This window comes from Schistocerca nitens, chromosome 3, assembly GCF_023898315.1.
Source record: "Schistocerca nitens isolate TAMUIC-IGC-003100 chromosome 3, iqSchNite1.1, whole genome shotgun sequence".
In the NCBI taxonomy this organism is placed as follows: domain Eukaryota; kingdom Metazoa; phylum Arthropoda; class Insecta; order Orthoptera; family Acrididae; genus Schistocerca; species Schistocerca nitens.
The window spans coordinates 610311308-610335306 of NC_064616.1; the positions used below are offsets into that span (position 1 = coordinate 610311308).

The 23999-nt window shown below is 41.7% G+C and overlaps 1 protein-coding gene across 1 annotated transcript in view; it reads right to left on the minus strand.

Annotated features, from left to right (window-relative positions):
* Window positions 1-1903: 1903 nt before the first annotated feature.
* The window catches only part of LOC126249358 (uncharacterized), a 122010-nt gene continuing 99914 nt past the window's right edge, over window positions 1904-23999 (minus strand). The window contains exons 5-6 of the mRNA XM_049951010.1: window positions 20339-20453; window positions 1904-2095 (exon numbers count right to left, since the gene is read on the minus strand). Coding sequence (XP_049806967.1) covers window positions 1904-2095; window positions 20339-20453 — 307 coding nt within the window. The remainder of the gene's footprint in view (window positions 2096-20338; window positions 20454-23999) is intronic.

The following is a 23999-nucleotide window of genomic DNA, read 5'->3' on the forward strand; positions in this document are numbered from 1 at the left end:
AGAAACAGGAAAACTGGGTTATTTTAAATGATGTTGCGGAGACACGAATAAAAGTTAAACGGACTGACAGAATAAAAAATGAAGAAGTACATCTAAGAATAGGAGGATAGTGGTGAAAGTGATAAGAATAGGGAAATCATTTTAGCTAGAACAAATTACGATTAAATTTTCTGGAACGAAAGGTCATAGAAAGAAAGATTGCAGGGTAGAGAGGGAGAGGAAGAAGAAGGTTTGGCATGTTCTACTGCATAAAAAATTGACACAGGTGGCAGAAGATTAAGAAAGATACACAGGTCAGACGAAAGTGGAGAGCGCCCAGTCAATCCTTATCGTAAATCAGATATACCGAAGAAGGATATACCGAAGAAGAGTCCTTCTACATTGCCCGAAAAATAAAATAGGCCCAGTGTTGTTAATAAACTCATTGAAATTGTGTGAGATTTTACTGTTACAAAATGCAGTATCACCCCTTTCACGAGGAAGTGGAGCGAGTCATGGTACCGTCGAAGTTTCGCCGTATTAGACGTGCTTCTCATCACAACTTTCCTCTGCTTCATTGTTGATAATATCGGCTCCACATTATTGAATCTGATTATTTCTTATCAGCACAAAGCTCATGTGTTTCTGACTTCAATTTACCTGGAAAATTCACAAGGGCTGATAAGATATTCAGTCGTTGATACTGACCGTGTACAGCATGACATGGACATCTCACATAATTCGAAAATTGTTTTAGGCATCGAAAATAAGTTTTCAGCAAGTAATTTCTTGTATTTTTAACGTTTTTGTCTTTTGTATCTATGGAAATACTGACGCAACTATGTTTTAATGGAATCATTCACTTTCTTTATTGGCATTCGAAACGTTTCGGAAAGAGATGTTCAGTGATTTGTTGACAATTTCCCGAAAATAAATAGGTAATTCTGTAAATAGAAGATCCAAGGTAGGGGTCAAGTCTTTATATCTCATTTACTGTAGCTGTAAACATCGTTGAACAGAGCTCGGTACGGATGCTAAAAACGATGCGTTGTGGTGGGGATACCTCCTGTCGCGCATTTAGATAATTGTCTAACTAGTTTTTGAAAAAAGAAAACACACTGCAACCCTCCGCGAACATTTTGTCAGTGAAATTATCTGTCCAAGAGATTTAGAATTTCATTAACAAAAGTTAATCCTTCCCTTAAAACAGATCTTTTGCTTTGTGTAACGTTAGATAAAAAATATACAGGTGTTACTAATACAGAAAAGTACTTGCCTCTTCGCGTACAGTCATTCGCTGTTTACTGTTTACAAAATGTTTCAGTGTCCAAGTTACATAATTTAGCTTATATATTTGATCAGTTTTTTTTTAACATCTCAAAAACGCAGCCACGAAATCATTTGCGTTGAAGCCATGGAGAGACACACTACAAGTTTCATAGCTTATGAAGCTCCGGAAGGGCTTATGACTAATGCTAAATTACTGGAACCAAATTTCGTTTTTTGTGAGCTGTTCACACTACTGGTGAAACTATAGCACGGCAGTCTGGGAGAAGAGCTCCAGCACCGTACGGCAGTCGCTTGAAGGGTGTACGAAACCGTTATTAACTGGAGTAGTGGCAAGATAATTCTAGAATCTAGCGCTGATGCGAAGAAAGCTGACATACAGAAACGATCAACCGTTTTTGTTTCCCGCGTTCGTGAGATGACGGAAGGTGGTGTTCTAATTACAAAAGCACTAAGTGCTTACACAGATAATCTCGTTGTGACTGATAATTATTCTGGGTGGGACAAGTATCGAAAGTTTTTGCTTGCTCTTATATACAGTGCAACTACTGAGTTGCCACCAGGAGGTAAAGTGACGGTCGTATAGATTAGTTGATCTTCCGGTGTACGAAGTCCAGTACTAGGTCAAGGGATAGATTTAGAATCTGGAAATGACGGCAAGAAGCAGAGAGATGCAGGTTATGCCAGTTGGTGCCGTGGCCAGGGAGAGGAAGGAGTGCGTGGCTGCGTGTGGCTGCCTCCTGCTGCTGCTGCTGCTGCTCTTGGCGCTCTCCGGATCGGCTGGCCCGCGACACACCAGGGAGTCCACAGGATACTGCTCACAGTGGATCTGCGGACACACACAAGATCTCAGCTCCACATTTCCAGATTAGCAGCCCAGCAATAAATATGATAGCACGTTCCAAATTTTTCAGCATATAGGAAAACTTCAACTGAAAGAAGTACATTGAGCTGCTGAAGCAACTTACTGCAGCAAATTTTAACGAATTTATAACAATTTTTTGGTGGCAGAGAAAGATACACCATCCACCCAAAAAGCTCCGAGACTGATTTCCTTACTGACGTACAAGCGACGACAGCGCAGTACTTAGATGGCAGCTCGAAATTACAAACGAGAGATAAGCATTCGACCAGGCAGCTATGAGCAGGCAGTGTTAAGTAGTGGACGTGCACCAGTAGTGTATCGGTGTTGATGTGTCACAAATAACGATAGAGCAACGAACTGAACATCCATAAATCAACTTTTTAAGACATTTTCCAGGATGTTTCGAAGAAGGGTAAAGTGTGTGCAAAACTCGTCCCGCACACCTTTTCTCCTGTTCAAAAACAACGACACGTGAACGCCTGCCGCCACTTTATTGAACTGCAACATGTAGGCAACATTTATTCGCAAGACTTGGTGTTATGAATACGAACCTACCTCAAAACGACAATGGGTTTTTGGTGGCTCGCCGAGTCCCAAGAAGGCGCGCACGTGACGCGCGAATAGAACAACATTCCAAAGAAGGACTTTTCTAACAGTTCCGCATAGTTGTGTGAACGTTGTGTGCGTTGTACTCAAGCGTGAGGTGGGGCGTGGGTGAAGGAGGTGGGGGAACTATGTAGAACACCTGATGCAATAGAACCACGATATTAACTTTTCTATGTTTTTTTATTAATCAAGTCTCGAAATTTTTTGGATTGAAGGGATATGTTTTGCGAATAAAGGCCCGTTAGCGCTCTATATTTCGGTTTTTATTTCCTATACGTATTTTCGAGCGCAAGCTCCGTTTTTGTGTTTCCAAGTTTCACTTGAAGTTTTTCGTCATGGCGCGTGAAGCTGTTGTACCTGTAAGTTGTGAGAAATTTCTTGACTGTTAGATTCTCAATATATGCCCTGATGTCACAGTCTTTTCTACTCGAAGAATCGATAGAGGAAAAGGATGACAATTGGCTCACGGTTAATATGGCTGACACATTACAGTGTAACAATAGTGGACTGATAATCCATCTGGAGGAACTGGATTTTTAAAACAATTGTTTTCATATCATTAAAAAAAATTTCAATTTCTGAAGCCACTGCTCTAGATGAATATAACCTTCACAAAAAGGTGACTTTAGTGAACAGCACTGGCATGTAAATTCTTGATTGATACCTTTAACAAGAAATAGTATATTTCCTCCCGTCATCCTCGTTGTATCAGATTTTAGGCTCCACGTCAAATGACGTCGTCGTCGAAGTGACGATAAGCCACAATTTGCTTCTTAGAGGGTGGGGTGCATGTCTTCCTCACATAATCCTGCTAGCAGACGTCAGGGTCTTTGTACCATTTAAGAGGACTATGTAATCCATGTATATTATACAAACTCCCACAATGAGAGGCCTTCAATGCCTTTTTGCACATCTGCACTTTCCATTCTCCTATGTTGTACCGTTATTGCACATAATATTGTACAGGGTTTTACTATCTCCTGCCTCAGAATCAAGATACTGAGAGCCTTACATCGTTTGTTTTATATCTTCAGAACACGGGTAGTGTCCGGAAATTCTCACTACAATGGCATCGTCCGTGTTCCATTTCTCAATATGTTCTCCTGCGCTCACCCAAATTTCTGAGTGGTATATTGTCAACGATTTTCTCTCCAGTGACAATATCCAGTACTGGATACAAGTGGCAAACTGAGCAGTATCGCACAGAAAGACATCGGAATGGATGTTCTGCAAGACGAACTGGACGGTATGCAGCTAACGGATTGTTTTGAAGATCGAGACAACTTCAAGGAATGGCTGGATCATCTTACTTACACGATCGATCAAGACGCTGATGGAGCTGCTCCAGAGTCGTCAGAGCAGCGATCTGGACTAAAAGTGCCACATTACAAACCAGGGATGGAGCGCAAGTCACGCACTCAGAGTACTAAGATGTTCATCGTCATGGTTAAAGTGCCATGACAGCATTAAAACTATAAACGTGATGATCGGCTGAGAACCTCGCGACTTCTCGGATAGTAAGAACCATGTACCGCCGTTCGATTGTTTGTGCCATGATTAGAAGAATTTCTGTCAAGAACGAAATTCTCCCGTTAATTATATAATGAAGTATGAATTCAGCGGAGGAGACACTGCGCAGCCAATGGCAGAGAAATTCACTAGAGTTATCCCTAAAGCCAGTCAGTATCTAACGGCCCTACGCAATCAAGCAATCGTTGAAGGGAACATTTATGACTTCAGTAGCAAAAAATTCGGAGTTTGCTACTGTGAGAGTAATTAGTAAACCTATATTTAACGCCGGCCGGGGTGCCCGAGCGGTTCTAGGCGCTACAGTCTGTAATCGCGCGACCGCTCCGGTCGCAGGTTCGAATCCTGCCTCGGGCATGGATGTGTGTGATGTCCTTAGTTAGGTTTAAGTTGTTCTAAGTTCGAGGGGACTGATGACCTCTGAAGTTTAAGTCCCATAATGCTCAGCGCCATTTGAACCTATATTTAACATAATGTTTGCTCATACTACACAAACATAAGGCTTTAATTGCATTAAACTTCCTCTGGTCCTAAAGGGACCAGGTGAAACGCACTTACAAGGAACCCCTCGAGTGCGAGGTCCCATGTTCAACCTTTAGTAAGGCTCATTCGAAAGTGCTGTGTTAACAATTATGACTCACCATGTGCATCAGGAGGGTGACAGAAAATGAGTGTCCGGGAGGTGCAGTGATCTACTTTCTATTAGATGTATGCATTACACCTCACAAAATGGACACCGTCGACGTTCAAGAAATGCTAAAAAGAGAGAGAGAGAGAGAGAGAGAGAGAGAGAAAGACCGCTTACTAGCACCATGAACACTGAACGAAAAGGGAAAATGGCACGTCACTGTCATCACAGAGTTTCGCACCATCAAGATCGATGGCGAATTCCTTGAGAGTTACTAATCGTACAGGACGTTCAACTAGGTAACTAAACTTTAAGAAAGCATATACAGTCATTTGGTGATAAGAACTGACGGAATTTGATGGCACGTAACTGAATGAGAAACAGTCTGTCGTGCAGCTTATCGTGAAAATGACTATCCTCTAAGGCACAGCTGCAGATAATGCGATAATACGTTTTATAGGCACGGAAGAAACAAACATCCAGAGGCTCAATTTGTCCAGTGCTTCCAGATGGTATGAGCTGTTACGTCACACACTTTTCAGGAGGGATATTTGGCTGTAAGGGAGGGTGATTTTTATACATGGACCAGGAATGAAGCAAAAGTAAGTACTCTTATCATAGTTAAATTTCACTTATGCTCATTTTCCCACTTTTTTTTTTTTTTTTTCTGTGACGTAAGTTGTCCTGCCCGTGCAACATCACGCACACGAGAAGGAGCCGTAGGAGGCAGAGCACATCGAACTTCTCACAGCACAATAAATAACTTCTCATCCAGTTTACCATCTAGATTAACACTCGGTATAGTCGAATACGAATGCTGTAAGGAATTGACGTTAGAGTATCTTGATACAGTTTCCTTGGTATTTCTAATTCCCAGGGTTCCTTTCATATGCATTCTCTCTTCAAATCACGATTGGTCAGAGTTGAAAACGAATCCCTTATTGAAAGATGGGATAAGTTTGCGTACTTCAGCTACAAATTTTCGAGCCGATTCCGCAGTTTGCTATGTATCGTCAAGTGGACGCTTTGTTTGAAACTTCATTACCTTACGTCTTACAATTCTGTAGCACTGTTTGAAGTTATGCAGCCATCCACTGTTTCCTTTGAAATCACTGTAATCTATGTCGCTCGCAACTTGATGTGCATGAAGTAAGAGTTCACTATCATGCAGATCCTGTACATTACTTCAAGCATCCTCTAAATGCGCAAACATCAGTTTTTGTAACAAGTGCGCCTTTCCCTCCCTTGAACATCCATAGTTTTTCTTACGCACTACACGGCCACATTGACACGAACTTACTAGAAATATGTAGATAATTATTTTTTTACTATGCTGCGGATGATCTCCTATGTACGTAATTATGATTCGTACTCGCTCCTTGCTACGTTTCACTGGATACGGGATTTTTTACTCCCTGTCTGACAAGGATGACGAACAACATGGCTTGACATATGTTTCTATGTCACTTTCACTTGTTAATCAGGTATCGTCATCTTTGTACTCCTCATGTACAATGTCCGCTCAGTCGAGCGTATATGATACTACATATTCTACTGACTCATCTTGCAGAAACGCTAATACTTCATCCGCCGCCTCTTTCTCACTCTGTGAAATTCCTTGGGTTCCTTTCTGACGAAATTCCAACTTCGGCAAATGTTGTTGTAGACATAACGCAATATTTGCTTTGTTTATTGTTGCCATTGGTCTGCTTAGTATCAACACCATTAGCGGTGTTGCACTGTTGTGTGTTACTCGTCGACTAAGCTGTTCATCTACGCTCCGTAGCATCATGCTGTGCTCAACATTGGATACATCCAGTACCGCCCCCTGTTGCCATTAGCAGCCAATGGTTGCATATGTGGGACGTCGAATGCCATAAAAATCACTGGTCTTTTGCGACGTTGCACTCAAAGGATTCCTTGTTTAAAACAACTCAGCATCCACGAGAGCAACAATAATATAAACATGATGATCTGCCGAACTGTCATAGGCGCAGAGCGTTAAACTGGAAATATAAACGGGCTTGGATCGATACTCGTTTGCAGAACACTTTCCTGTGTTTCTCAATCCGCATTTAACTAGAGATCCCCCAGTAATTGGCTGAAAAAGTCAGTTCAGAATCGGAGGAGGCCAGCTCCAATAGGCCAATTCCTAGTAAACTACCGTGATGCTCCAACCAATCATAGTCCGAATACCATATTTACCTTCTTATGAATAAGAGGAGGGAAAGTGGCAGCGGAATATCGTGCTGTGATTTTCGCTCAGCGTGGCCCACGTATCGAGGTGGTGTCACTTTCCTGGTCAGTGGGAGCATCGCTTTCGTCAGTTCCTTCGAACAGTCAACACGTAATCAGTGTTCACCACAACGGACCTCATGCTAGGGGCCACACAGGAGAAAGTCTTGCACGGAGAGGTCAAGTCCTCAGAGGAGTAGTAAGAGGTTCTGATAGAAAGCCAAACGTTCATCGTTGGGAAGATGTCATTTATATTCGTAATGTAAGATAAACCGTAGGCCCAGAATCCAACAGTCCCTTCGGTAGACACAAATGATCTACCGCTTTTGAATGGGTCAAGCTCTGACTCATCAGACAGCACTTATAACGAACGTTCTCATGACTTAACCGTCTGCCTTTTAGCCGCTTTCTTCCTGACGTATTTCTAGCAAATCCACCATAGTAGGAGCATCAGCAAGCTAAAATGTCTGTGGTAGTCTCAGCTGACATACTCTTGGTTGCATCTCTGTTTGGGCACTAGAAGGGAATGAAGGCGCAAACGATCGATGTATTATGGCCTCATATTGTTTGTAATTTTCAGATTACAATAATTTTTTCATGAGCTTTATTTACTGTATCTTCTTCTTCTCAAAATGCATTGTGCACTATCGACTCCAAAGAGAATGGCACGTAGTGTGGTTGGTATACCATAGTGATGGTGAGCAAGACATCTCTCTTTAACATGCAACTTTTCCACATTTACAGCATTAGCATTTAAAGGTAGTACGTCCATAGTTGTGACACATAAAGTACTACTTCATTGGAATTAGAACATACTGTCTCAAATGAAGACGGGGGAATCAAACCGTTACAAATTTTGCAGGACCACAGAGCTAAATGTGGTTGTAAAGGCAGTTGCCGTCGCTAGCTCACCATTTACTCTTTACATTAAATTTTCGATTGGGGTCACACTTTACCCGCTCCGTTCGTTTTCATCTGCTGCAGTCCTACATTCATTAAATCTTGGCTAACCAAAGGTAACTCATCCAAACTAAGGTAGTTAAAATTAGTTAATCCCCAACAAACCAGACATTGTGTAGTTGTGAAGCTTGAAGCAGATTGGAAGTGTGTAAACCTTGTTTCCATATACAAAGATTTCCGTAATATGCGGTAACCTTTCAGAAACTAAAATGATGATACTTTATTGAAGGAGCCATTTTCTACGAAGCATGTAATGTTACAACTGATACTGATGACCTCAGCTGTTAAGTCTCATAGTGCTCAGAGCCATTTGTTACAACTGAGAGACAAAATTCCTGGTGAAATAATGCCCTCTTTGTTGAGTAAATCCATATATATCTCTTTCATGGCGTATTTAAACGAAGGATTTGGTATAACGTAATTCCCGTAAGCAGCTATGAAAGTAAATGTCCGTCCAACAAGGCATCAACGTATTACATTTTATGTGTGGCAGGTGCCATTGACATGTCCCACTGTTTCGCCTTACCTTCCAACCACCCCTCGACATGTAGCACGACTAATAGTTTTGTTTTTTTCTTCTTTGCTTATAAAATCCCCTCGATCTGAAATCAAGATCCCAATTCGCTTTAGTGTACACCGTTCAATTGTAGCACTGCTGACGCATTCAGTTTTTACGGATTTAGCAAATCTCTTTAATACTGGGGTTTTAAGGCATAACTAGATGTATACGAAACGTTTCTTCTGTGGCAAACTTAGGGTATGATAACAAGAACGATAATGCCAGACATACGTGAAATTTTCTGAGAAGAACAACATGTTTGTCCTCAAAGACATTTTCGGCAGCCGGCCGGTGTGGCCGTGCGGTTCTAAGCGCTTCAGTTTGGAACCGCGTGACCGCTACGGTCGCAGGTTCGAATCCTGCCTTGGGCATGGATGTGTGTGATGTCCTTAGGTTAGTTAGGTTTAAGTAGTTCTAAGTTCTAGGGGACTGATGACCTCCTATGTTAAGTCCCATAGTGCTCAGAGCCATTTGAACCATTTTTTTGAACATCTTCGGCAAATAACAAATGAGAAACGGTCATTGCAAGGGCCGAATAGAAGTAGAACTGAAACTTTTTAATTCATAAAACAGTAAAAATATTTATCAGATCTGGCTGTCCTATACACTTCCGAACGCAAAGTGACCTACAGGATACAAAAAAATGTAGATTCTGAGAATTTATATGATAATGGGACGATATACGTGTATTAATTAAACACCAAGATCATACAAAATGAACAGTATACAGATTCAGACTAAAAGGATATTTATTTAATATATTCACTTAGATAAACATCAAAGGGAGCTTTAGATTTGATGAAGGCAAATTAAGAGAACATTTCTGATAGAAACAGGCAGCTTTTAAAGGGAAGGCTAGAGTTTAGAGTAAGCGATAATGGGAATATGAAATAATATGCTGAATAAAACCGAACCATCTTTGCGAAGATGTAAGAAGGTGGAATGATAATTTTATTAAAGAAAAGACTGAAAATAGTAAAAATATGACGAAAACGAAGAAGAACTTACTTTGGGAAGTATTCGCGTTCCATCAGTTAAGGATTCAGTGGGGACAATAAGTAACATCAGTAGTACAAGGATTAAAAGATTTCAGAAGCTCTTTTTACGAATTGTTTCAGGATAAGTAGTCAACATTTTGGGAAGTGGTAATAAACACAGCTTCGAATGAAACATTGTGTATAACATGTGTTTAATTTCCGTTGGTTGCAGAGATAAAGCTGGTTGCAGGCGTGAGTTTTTATTTCATGTGTTGGTACTCCAGTTGCTATGGGTTCAATTATCGACTGTCATTTTTAACTTGAAGTCCAGGTTGTGAAGCTGTGCTTCGGATTACGTAAGTGAATTTTTCAACATTGATTGCGATTTTTTGGCTAACTCGACTGCATCATTTAAGCATGTTGCACTTAAAAATTCTCAGTCTACCAGTATGGTATTTCTGTAGGGGTTTTGTAATGGACAAGGTGCTGCTGCTGCTTGTATACAATACTGTATACAATAGTTGTATACAATACCGTGGAGTACCACGTTCAAGAGTGCTTCCAGAATGATTTTTTCTCTCTTTAGCGGGCTGTGCGCTGATATGAAACTGACCGCAAATAAAAACTTTATGCCAAACCAGGGCCTTTGTCTTCCACGGGCAAATGTTCTATCGACTAAGTTACCGAAGTACGGTTCAAGACAGTCCTCACAGCTTTTATTCATCCCGGAAATATACTCCAGGTAAGCCATGTCTCCACAATATCCTTCCTTCCTGCAGTGCTAGTCCTATAAGTTTGCAGGAGAACTTCTGTGACATTGGAACGTAGAAGATGAGGTACTGACGGAAGTAAAGTTATGAAGACGGATCGAGAGTCGTGCTTGGGTACCTGAGTCGGTACAGCACTTGATGCGAAAGACAAAGGTCCACGGGGCGAGTGCTGGTCCGGCACACTGTTTTAATATGCCAGGAAGTTTCAGGTTCAAGAGCGTTTACTCGTGTTTCCACATTAACTGCGCGAGACTGGAGCAATGCCCAGCAGTCATACTTCGTATGAACGTACAAATGAATGGAGTGTGAATGAAGCAGAAGATATTATTCAGTTGGAACAACACGTCCCTCCACAGAATTTCTATAGGTATCGGTGTTTCTCGTAAATGAATATGACGAACATTACGTATGGAAGATCTCTAGTCATATCTTTTCCTGTTGTTCCAATACTTTCAGAAGGAGATGAAGGTAGAAGACAGGGATTTTCTCGTAACCTAATTGGTAATCGCTGTATAATCGCATCGGTACTGTTTCACTAGAAAGCCACTTCCATTCGTAACGCTGTCAATAACACACATACGTCCTACGATAACCCACATGCCTTTGAGGAGACACGTGTTCATGTACGCTTCTCTGTAAATGTGATGTGGTAACATAGACAGTCAGTTGATTTCACATGTTGGTGTCTCCGTATTGTGTAACAGAGCCTTGTTATCGAGAATTCGTTGTAAACGAACTTTCGCCGTTATTGGAGAAGATTCCTTTGACTAAAGCGAAGATGGCGTGAGATTGTGTTTTTTCAGTACAAATAATTAAAGCTGGAAGCAAATTTTTTTACAAATAAATTTTCAAAGATATGGACGGGAGTTGTTTATAATAAGAGAGTTTTGCGAGAAAGGAACAAAATGGTTCAAATGGCTCTGAGCACTATGCGACTTAACTCCTGAGGTCATCAGTCGCCTAGAACTTAGAACTACTTAAACCTAACTAACCTAAGGACATCACACACATCCATGCCTGAGGCAGGATTCGAACCTGCGACCGTATCGGTCGCTCGGTTCCAGACTGTAGCGCCTAGAACCGCACGGCCACTCCTGCCGGCAGAAAGGAACTGTTCTCTAACTTGAAGGGACAGAAAAGAAAGAAAAAAACTATAGGCATAACAGATACCTCTCTGTAACATCAGAAGTATTCAATAAAATCATCCTCAACGGCGTAGAGAAACAATTGGATTCATCCAGGAAAATTAAAGTGGATATAAGAGAATGGATAATACACAGACTCTCAAGAAAATTATAGAGCGGAGCAATGTACATGAGTTATCACTTTGCCTTTTATTTATAGGTACTGAGGAAGCTTTTCACATTATTTAAATAATATTGGCATTAACCGCACTTTATAAATAAGAAACTGATTCTACGTCTACTATTACACTGAAAAATACATACGTCAGTTCTCCTTTTTCCAACAAACTTCAGAGAAGGAAATTCAGGTAAGAAACGTCTATTTCACCAAAATTAATCTCACAATATCTAGACTAAGATTTCAAATCACTGAAGTGGGAGCAAGGAGATGAAATACATGCGGGATATAAATGGATCGCCTTTGTTTTAGAAATGATTCTGTAGTGTTTGTCTCTAGCACAAATAAACGTCAACCACTAATGGAAGAACTTATTAAGGCAAGTTTTTAGGTAGAAAACAATGACGCTAACAGTAGAGCTATGTCTATTCAAAATTCAAAAAAGTACTTTTTAGGAATGAAGTCATATGACACTTGATGATTTTTCGTGTTTAGAACCAGAGAAAAAGAAAAATAAATAAACAGCTCATCAAACAATGGCTAGGGTGCTTTTGGTGAAGTACATAGGATATTCAAAAGCCATGCTTCCAGTGTTTCAGAAATGGAATGTTAACAACATTGTGTATTACCATATTTGTCTTCTAACACTGGTATAACGTCTTATAATGCTAGAGCTATTCAAAACCTCGGGGTTGCTGAGTGACCAATGGATATATCCATGTTGGTAAATATGACAGTCAGAAAAACGAACACATTGGTCACGACGCAACCTGGAGTGGAAGACATAATTATGACCACGATGAAAATTATGCGAACAACAGCAGGGCATGACAGCCGAGTGAACGGTTAGTAGGTGGATCAAGGAAGTTCTTTGCTGAATTCCAAGAGTTAAGAAAGGACCAATGCAATAACCCGCTGTAAAACAACTGTCAATGTCAATGGACCAACAGAGATTATCGTAAGGTAGGTCGATGACATTACGAAATAGGCATGACCGAAGTGGATGCAATTTATAAAGCCGTGGATACCATAAAACAACGTGCGCAGAGTTAGAGGTACATCTGGTTCCTTTTACAGACTCCAAAGATAAATCATAGTAAACGATACATTATTCATCACTATTAAGAATTACTGTAAGCCGGCCGGAGAGGCCTTGCGGTTCTAGGCGCTACAGTCTGGAACCGCGAGACCGCTACGGTCGCAGGTTCGAATCCTGCCTCGGGCATGGATGTGTGTGGTGTCCTTAGGTTAGTTAGGTTTAAGTAGTTCTAAGTTCTAGGGGAGTGATGACCTCAGAAGTTGAGTCCCATAGTGCTTAGAGCCATTTGAAGCAATTATTATAATGAATAAAGAAAACAAATTCAGCAGTTAACACCACTGTATATATTTTCGCTGCAGCCGTAAACTTTGACGAATTACCTAAATTATAACCCTTTTATGAAGACTGAGTGCGGAAAAAAATTACGATATCCCGCATTAGAGAAGCTTCAACTCTATGGCTAATGCAAAGCCCTTACCTGTGTGGAAACACAGACAACTGTCTGTCACTACTGTGAATTTGAAGAAGGTTATGCCTTGACTGTAATATTAACAATGAATTGCAATACACAGTAACTGTGTGACATTTAGTGTTTCGGTTGCTCGCTTCACTACGTTGACAAAATACTGCCAGGTATATGAGCTTTCTGAAAAATCCATATCATTTCTTATATTTGCAGAAAGACAGGCAAGAAACTTCATTACCTGAATTCGATGCAGGGAATTTTCATGGACAGTATCATATCTACTGCTGCTCTTGCAGCTGATGTAACGATAAACCATGACAACTAAAAACGCCATGTGTAACTTCTAGACATTTGCGTATTTCTGAATCAATAATTCGATAATGGATTGTATAACTCTTTCTCACATCGCCACTTATTACAGTAATGTTTAGTTCATACTTAAATTCTCGGTAGGGGATGGAAGCCACCAATTTCAAACTATATCTCTGTAATTACACTTTGGAATAGCCTGTGAGGAAAGTAAAAATATTTCCTTGATAGCTTTGATTTCCATACTTTCCCCTATTTTATAGCGATGGTTCAAATGGTTCAAATGGCTCTGAGCACTATGGGACTCAACTGCTGTGGTCATCAGTCCCCTAGAACTTAGAACTACTTAAACCGAACTAACCTAAGGACATCACACACATCCATGCCCGAGGCAGGATTCGAACCTGCGACCGTAGCAATCGCACGGTTCCGGACTGCGCGCCTAGAACCGCGAGACCACCGCGGCCGGCATAGCGATGGTCTTTCGTCCTCAATTGGTAGGTAACAAAATATTTTGATATGTGGAAGAGAAAACTTTTCGTTTACATTTAGAGCAAACTATTTTTGTTTTAATGATTTACATCCCTACTCATTCATTAAATCCGTCACACTCTCTACTCTAGTTAGCGATATCACAAAATGAGCTCCCGTTCTTTGAGCGTTTTCGGTGACTTCTGTTACTCCTCTAAAATCAGACGAAAAACGTAGTACAAGTAGTTTCTTTAGTGCATCTGTAATTTCTAAAGGTCCTGCAAATTAAATGAAGTCATTATTTTCATTTCACTGCAAATATTTCTCTATGACAGTTCCTTTTAAGTTATTCCTAATTATAATCCTTAGATATTTAGTGGATTCGATAACTTCTGAATTTGTGCTATTTATTATGTAACAAATATTCAACGGAAATATCTCAGTACTTACGTGGAGAATCTCACAATTTTTAATGATAGGGGTCTATCACCATTGTTCGCAACACATATATCGTGTCTATATCATTTTGTAATTCGTACTGACTTCACTAGACGGTAAACGACGGCATCTTCTACAGACAAACTAACAGTACAGCTCAAACTGTCTTCTAAATAATATAAATTTATCAAGAACGCAAAGAGAGTGTCATACTTTTTAGGGGAGCTCCCGGCAATTACTACGCACTGACATTTTTTGCAGGAAATCATGATACATTCACCTAGCTGAGACGATATTCCATGGACATGCAATTTGATTGTAAGTCGCTTAAGAGGAATTGTCTCAAAAACCTTCTAGAAAGCTTGGAATTTGGAATGATCTTGATGTAATATGTCAATAACACTCATTGCATAGTCTAAAAGCAATCCACATAAGTTTCAAATCCATAATTTTTTTTGAATTCGTGCTGTTTATGTGTTAGTATGTCGTTATGTTCGGGGTATTTGATAATGCCTTTATACAATAGACATTCCAGAATATTGCTATAAATCGATGTTGGTGGTCTGCGTTTATGATTTTTTTTGTTGCTTTAATGTCTCTGTCTGTGTATTGGTGTAATCTGCGTAACTGTCAAGGCTTTAGATACGGGTCTTTATTCGAGAAATTAATTAGAGAGGCAAATTGCTCGCCCATTTTATGACCTATCAATTTAAAGAGTGCAAGTGCTATGATTTATAATGCATTATTAACTGAAATGGAATTTATTGAGCGCTATTTGAAGCCATTATGAAAATGTAGTAAATCAGTGATCAGGCTGTCTTCTTCTGCTGTGGCTGCTTGCTTGTGTTTTCAGCATCAGCCAGCAGTAGTAAAGTTCCTGCGCGCTGATATCTTTCTGGCAGCTCGTTCCTTGCCTCAGCGCGCTGTCCAAATAAGTACGCAGCATTCTGTGGAAGGATAAAGGCCGCCCGGGGCGCAGTGCTTGTCGCAATACATCTTCGTCACAGGACAGTTGCAGCCCTACTGTCATCCTTCCGCAACAAGTCTCGTATAGGCGCCATGAGTCCTAAAGAACACAATGTTAAGTTACTGCCCTCCTAACGCCACTCGCTTCCTTAATGCCACAGAGTAACTTGTTATTGTTTACAGTTTTACTAAGGCGTTCGCTTCGAAGTTTAGTAGCACGAATGCTATTACAACAGAGCCTCGATCGTGTTACCCTCTGACACTCATCAGACCTGTAAACGTCCTCTAAAGTTGCTACAACTGGAGATACACTATCTGAAAAGTATCCCGACGTCCCTATCTAATGCAGAACTGACCATTAGAGGTCACGAGAGGCGGTACCACCGATGTAAAAAGAGGCGAGGAGTATCGTGTTACATGTAGAGAAGTAGTAACGGTAGAGTGGGTCGATCAGGAGAGTACAGGACTTAGAATGTGGGCTAGTCACTGGATGTCGCCTCAGTAACAAATCAATCACGGACATTTCAACCCTTCTAAAGCTGCCCAAGTCGGCTGTTGATGATGTGACTCTGAAGCGGAAACGTGAAGGAACAACCAAAGATAAACCTAGACCAGTTAGACTTCATGTACTGATGGAGAGGGACCATCAAGGTTTGCGGAGAGTGGTTGTGTAAAATCGCTTGAAATCAGCGAAAGAAATCACTTGCGAGTTCCAAAGTGCTAGCAGCAGCAGTCCTACTAGTACAATGACATTGGGCAGGGAGATAAAAGTCATGGGGTACACTTACGATCAGCTACTCATAACACACATATTTCTGTAGTCAGTGCTAAGAGCGACGCCATTGGACAGTGGATGACTAGAAAGGAATGATCTGGAGTGATGAATCACATTATACTCTGTGGCAATCCAATGGAAGGGTTTAGGTTTGGTGAATTCCTGGAGAACCTTACCTGTCATTGTGTGTAATGCCAACACTGAAATATGCAGAAGGCGACGTCGAGGTGTGGGAGTGTTTTCCGCGGTTACGGTGTGGTACCCTAGTTGCGCTTGAGAAAACACTAAAAGCGGAAGGGTATGAACACGTTTTACAGCATTTTGTACTGCGTGCAGTAGAGGAACAGTTAGGACACGATTGTTTGTATCAGCGTGACATTGCCACCTGTCCTAAAGAAGAAGCTGTTATACAATAGTTAGTTGAAAATACCATTCCTGGGTGGACTGGCCTGCCGAGAGCTCCGACCTGACGGCAATGGAACACTTTTGGGATGAGTCAGAAGGTCGACTTCGCTCCAGAGCCCAGTGTCCAACACCAGTACCTCTCTGGTTTCCACGCTTGAGGAACAATGGACTGTCATTCCTCCACCAATATTCAGAACCCTCACTGAAAATGTCCTCAGCAGAGTTCAAGCCACCATAAAGACGAAGTGTGACACAAACCATACTAATGTCCACTGATAGATGTCCGGATACATTTGACCTTACAGCGTATAGCTAAACGCTTCAATGAGACTTCTCTACTTTACGATTCTTGGTGGCGGGACATCGAGGTCATTAGAGATGGTGTCCTAGTTCAGATGAAGAAGTGAGAGCGTTTGATATATTTATAGAGATTCCTATGAATGATTCTGTTTCAGGCACCCAGTGACAATTAAAGGGAAAACGAAGTCGGACTATCTGACACATCAGGTAAATAGAAGTGTAGACGCTATACAACATAAAACTGTAGCTCTTATGATATTTCCTAACATTGTGATGCACGAAGTAGTCGTCATGAAAACTTGTAACCTGCCTAGTGACTAATGGCCATACACGGCTACAACTTTGGGAACGCCCTGTCACATTGTGCCTAACTACGGCACAAACGAATTTCGGATGAGACAAACCATTATAACCACTTGCTTAATACTGTGTTCGTCCACCTTTGGAATTCAGTACACCAGCGATTCTATGTGTTATGGATTCGAAAAGTCTTTGGTGGGTTTCCAGAGGAATGTGGCACCAGATTCCCCCGCACAAGTCGTTCATTTCCCGTAAAGTGAGGGCCGGCGGTTTGTGGGTGCGGTGTCGGCGCCCTATAGCATCACAGATATGTTTCATAGGGTTCACATCAAGCGAATCTGGTGGCCAAGATATGAACGCGAGTTCACTACCATGCTTCTCAAACCACTGTTGACCAATTCTGGTCTTGTGACGCCGACAGTTATCCTGATGAAAGATTTAATCACTGCCGGGATGGCAGCAAACATGAAGGGATGACATAGTCCACAGCTGTCACGGTGCCTTCTATTACTACCACAGCTCCCACGGAAGCCCAGGTTAACGTTCTCCGATACCATAATACTGCCCCCATCTGCCCACATCCATGGGGCGGAGCAAGTTTCGTACAGCCGTTCGTCAGCATTACGGCGCATCAGGACACGATCATCGACTTGGTGTGACGAGAAATGTAATTCATCCTACCATTCGGCACGTTTCCAAGAAGCCATGGCCCCCTGTCGATGATCCCGCTCCCACTGCAATCGCAATAGACGAAAAGTAAGTTTGACATGGGCGCCCTCTGCTGCGGAGCCCCATGATCAAGATGTGACCTGAACAGTGCGCTCCAAAACAATTTTACTTACACCAATACTGTACTCTGTAGTCAGTCTGGCACAGATCGCCGCCTATCCTGCTTTTCATAGGCGGCAAGCCTCCCGCCTCCACGTTCTGCAATGAAGTGTGCACGTCCAACAACTTTTTCATCTTTCTTCATTCTCTTTGCATGGATGTCCATCGAAGTATCACGCCAACTGTTGACAAGCTTCGCCTTTCTGATATGTTCTTTCTCAAGCTCAGGGCCATAACAATCCACCATTTGGCGCAGTCGTTTATGTCAGCGAATTTCCTGATTTTCGACCCGCGACGTCCCTAGAATGATTCCCCATTCGTCTCTGTTCCTCTTATGCTCATTTTTCATCGCGTCAAGTGACCACAAAGCCACGAGCCGGCATTAAGTTTCGTAGCCTGCAACGATCTTGAAGTTTTTGACTCATCATATACACTGCCTGACAAATAAAGTGAAGGACGCAGAAGAGGAGGAGAAATTGAAATGAATCATCACAAGTTAGGAGGTTATTTCAGTAATTATAAAACAGAGTGAAATTGACAAATAACTTGCCAATATCAGCCAACTTATCACTGTGACACTGCGTTCACTTTTGCTTGGATGCATTCATTGATTCAGTTCGGAAGGTTGTCATAAGACCGTGGCAGGCAAGTTGGCCCACAACTGTGAGTTCTAGATATTCCGAATATTGGCGCTAGGACGGAGGTGTCGTCCTAGTTCGTCTCACACTGTTCCATTGGAAACAAGTTTGGGGATCTTGCTGGCCAAGTGAATAAATCAACGCAACATAGGCAGTTCATAGAAACAAGCATCTTGTCTGGATGAGCATCATCCTGATGAAAATGGCACCACGATGCTGTTGCACGTCTGGTGGCATACGAGGATGCAGGATGCCGTGACGTACCGTTACGCTCTCAGAATTCCTTCAATCACTGCCGGCCATGACCCGAAATCGTGCCCGATGGCTCTCCACACCTTGGCGCCAGGAGTATTATCGTCACGCCTTTCCAAAATACTGTAAGAGTGGGATCTCTCAAGAGATCGCCGCCAAACTAGCCAACTATAGTCATCCGGGTAGTGTAGAAACGCAAGTCATCACAGAATCCTATGCGACGCCATTCGCCAGCAGCTCGTGCTTCCAGGTCATGGCACTATTCCGAACGCAGCCATTTGTTTTGAGTTGCTAAGCAGCATACGCATGGGACGGTAATTCAATAGACCGGCTGCTGCTAGTCCTCTAACAATGGTGCTGTATGTCACAAAATTGTTCTTGGTACACGTTCAGACGTTTGTTCAGATGTGGTCGCTGGAACCTTGACGAAGCGCATGCATGCCCTCGCATTCCCCAGCAGCTCAGCTTCGGTTCATTGTCACGTGTGAATGGCCCAAAAACCTGGATATTGCATGATATGACCAGCCGACTAAATGCAGACTCACAGTAGGGCACCTTCCACAGTCTGTCAGGTTCTGATAACGCTGTCTCAGACGAGAACGAGGTACCTTCCGTGTTTTTCACAGTGATCATTCAACTCCTGACGCTGTTTTCGCCCATTATGTACCAGGCCTGGTAACAACACTGAGCCAGCCGCTGAGGCCGAGCGGTTCTAGGCGCTTCAGTCCGGAACCACGCTGCTGCTACTGTCGCAGGTTCGAATCGTGCCTCGGGCATGGATGTGGGTGACGCCCTTAGGTTAGTTAGGTTTAAGTACTTCTAAGTCTATGGGACTGATGATCTCAGATGTTAAGTCCCATAGTGCTTAGAGCCATTTGAACCATTTTTTGAACAACACTGAACACGAACAACAGTAATGCACTCTGATGGGCGTTCTACCTGTAATAGAGACGTGCAACTGTAATCACTTACATACACGCATATGTTGTGTACACGTATGAAGTTACATTGACATCAAACCATGTATTCTAGGTGCTTCATTTTTTTGGTCAGGCACTGTACAAAACCTCGGGTTGCGAGACTTGGTGTTCCTATATATGTATTTAACAAATTCATCGAGAAGCAACATCAGTTATTAGTGCATTATACTGGGTGATTCCGTGATGATGTTACAAACATTAAGGGATGATGGAAAAGCCTACTTGTGTCAGTAAGGAACCTTGTCGGAAACGACCTAGTCGAAAGCTACAATTAAAAATTGTTCTGATACCACTGACAGTGGAATGCTTGTACCGATAATGTTGTTGCTAAGATTCACACAGTAGCCCTTCTCCATCATCCCTGTAAGGCATCACGAAATCACCCTTTACAAACAGATCAATGATAATGATAACATCGAGATCAACAGCTTATATCAAAATACGATGCAAATGCCAAGAGAAATTTTCCAACACACCTTTATCAAAGACGATGACATTCGATCCAGGAAATGCTTCGTGAATCTGGCAGTTTCCTCCCCACATATCTGACGAACGATTTTCAGCGAACATTGTAGGTAGTCCTGAAAAGAGCTGAAACACACAGAAAAGGTTATGGGCAGCAGAAAGCCTGCACGCGAAAGCAAATTAATTTAGATGGTGAAGTTCTCACGTTGGCAAAAAAATACAGGTAAAATACATGTGATTTCTGGTATCAGTCCAGAACACAGTGAACTACTTTAATTAATCTTAAGACACAATGTGTATTAATTACTTCAGACAGGACTGGCAATCTCAAGAAACGAAATATGTAAGGTGTGTCGGGAGCATTTTCACTGTTTCTTCTAAAAGTGACTGGCACAAAAGTAGAGTCCTCAAGGTCACGGCCGCTGTCTGCCGCCAGCAGGGGCTGCGGGCTGTGATTCTCCCGCTTCTCAGCTTTGTCGCCATGTAGGTACCGTTAGCGGTGCGGTAGGTCAGAGCAGTTGAAAGCTCAGTGTTACCGTGCTATATCGAGTGTTCTCGTCTGATCTCAGTGTCTTACTGTCTTTAGAAAGGTGCTTTGACGTGTGTTCGGTGGTGGCCAACACTGCAGGAGCAACGGCCTACTTGTAGTACTCCTCCAGTCGGTTTGCGTAAAGGGCGGAAAGACATTCGTAAACAATCGAAAATTATCATATCGAATGTACTCAAGTTTTTTACTGATTTGGCCGACAATGAAGAAGCGAGGAATAACTTAAATTTTGCCTAAATTCATAAACTTACTGCTAAAGCTTGTGGTGTCTCCAAGTCAACCGAAGGCCGTATTAGCAAATCTGTGTCATTGGCAGAATCTCCAGACATGAATGAGTGTTTCGATTCCCCAAGAAAGGTATACGAACGTGAACGGAAAGCAACCGACATTGGCGATTTCAACAAAGAGCTCGTGCGTAGAACTGTACTTGGATATTACGATAGAGAAGAGTATCCAACGGCTAAAAAAATACAGGCTGACCTCGGTGAAAAAATTAATTACTCAGGCTCAGAGACCTGCGTTCTTCCTCTTCAACGCTCACTTGGTTTCCGATTCAGGAAGTTTAATGACGGACGGAAATTCTAAATGGAACGCAGAGACATTGCAGCAGTAAGAGCGAAGTTTTTGAGTAGAATGCACTTCTTGCGTGCTGGAGACACCAGGCTTGTAGTGTACTTGGATGAAAATTGGGTTTCACAGAACCACACCAATAAGTATATATGGCACGACTCCAAAGGAAACGGCCGTTTGAAAGTGCCTACTAGTAGAGGTGGCCATTAATCATCGCCCACGCTGGTTCATTAACCACAGGGTTCGTACCAATGGCCAAACTTGTTTTTCGTGGTGGGAAAAGTTCTTGCCAATCCGATAACCATTCAGAAATGAATGGCGAAGTTTTTAAGAATTGGTTTATTCGACTGTTGTCTGCGCTGGAGCCGGCCAGTGTGGCAGAGCGGCTCTAGGCGCTTCATTCAGTCTGGAACCGCGCGACCGCTACGGTCGCAGGTTCGAATCCTGCCTCGGGCATGGATGTGTCTCATGTCCTTAGGTTAGTTAGGTTTAAGTAGTTCTAAGTTCTAGGGGACTGATGACCTGAGATGTTAAGTCCCATAGTGCTCAGAGCCATTTGAACCATTTGATGACCTCAGATGTTAAGTCCCATAATGCTCAGAGCCATTTGAACCATTTTTTTCTGCGCTGGAAGAAGGGTCAATTATCGTGAGGAATAACACCAGCTACCACTCCATTCAGATAGAAAACCTGCCACGTTCGAATTGGCGCACGGCAGATATTATGGAGTGGTTAAAGAGAAAAAAAATATTTCATTTTCAGTCGATGAAACGAAGGCTGAACTCCTGTCCAAGGAGGAAATCGTAGGTGCCAAAAAGATTTACGAACTAGATCAACTGGCAAACGAAATGGGACACCAAGTGGTACACCTACCACCGAATCACTGCCAGTATAATCCCATAGAATTGATATGGGCAGAAGTAAAGCGAGAAGTAGCGAAAAGAAATACTACTTTCAAACTTGCTGATGTCGAGAAGCTAACACACGAAGCTCTTGAGAATGTTATTCAGCAGGACTGGGAGAGGTGCGTAAAACACGCAGAAGCATTGCAAGAAACTGATTTCTTGAACCAGGGTTTAAGAGACTACATAGTGGAACCTGTGATGATACACCTGGCTGAAACAAACGACAGTGAATCTGAAGACACGGAGCCAGAAGATTTTTCAGTTTATGTAAGTGCCGACTATGTAAAAAGCTGACTTGATTTAAATGTTTGTCTGTTGATTTCACTTATAGAGGACATACTGGCAATGTTTTTCCCATACAGTAGACGTCTGATAAATTTATCACAAGTGGTGGCGATTAGTTTACTCGTCAGTAACTGTCAATCAAAATAACACTGTAAATTGTGCATTAATTAACGACAGTTTTTCCTAAAATCCTGTATTGAATGTCTTTACATTCGTATATAACCTTACTGCATTCAGTTTACTTGTACTTTCGAAATTTAACTCCTTTTTTCATAGAAGGATGTACTGGCTTTTTAGTAGTAAGGGAAATACAGTTTTTAAAATGACAAAACCTTTGGTGCTTCTGTATCGATTGTATACTCGTATATAAACACTGCAGTAACATCAGAACAATCCCAGCACCTATTCTGATTTTCCGAAAAGAGCATAGAAATCTATGACATCTGACGACTTTTACAAAAAGCTAGAACGTAGAATTGTATTAATTCAGTATGACAGAGGATAGTATCCGCTGGCTAGAGAAATATAGGGTTATGTCCGAGATAAAACTGATTATTCTGGCCAGTCACTTCAAGGCACTGTCTTCTCCGCAAACTTGGTTTTTAATTCTGAAACTGTAATGGTGGACGAAATTTGTAAACCAAGACAGGAACATTGCAGTATTAAGAATGAGGTTTTAGTGTACCAAGCACATATTGCGTGCTGAGAATAATAGGCTTACAGCAAATTTAGATAAAACTCGGGTTTCACAAAACCTTTCGAACAAATATTTTGCTCGACTTCAGTGATAATATTGGCTTCAAAATAACTACAATTACTTTTGCGTAGTTTTGAGTGATGGATGCAGTGACGAATGATATGTATTAGCAACCAGTAAAATATTTGCGGGAAGTAAGGAATATTCTCGGTCATATTAAAGCGAGCCGTCCGAACAAAATTCTTGGCGACGGCCTACAACGACTGGCGCACTGCTGCGCACGGAATATCGCGGAAGTAATTTGCCTCTGTACGTGATATGATACAATAATGATGTCTGAAATGTTACCAAAAATAATTTTGTAGTTTATTAACAACTTTCTCCCAGGAAGTTTCTTCGCAGTCCCACAGAAAGAAAATTAATCAGCGACTACACTTTTCGCTAAGCTGTCGGCCCAGTTTCACATCTCATATAATATTTTATTTTTTATCTCAGAATATTTTTATGTTTCCGAAATAAAAGAGGCAGTATATGCATCTGTAAACTTTGAGGATGTTCATGTATATTTATTTCTTTTCAGTCCAATTACATTAGTGGTTCTGTTACTATCACAGGTTGAAGTAAAATATTATTTTCCTCCAGAATTTCTTGTAACGTTAGTTTTCATT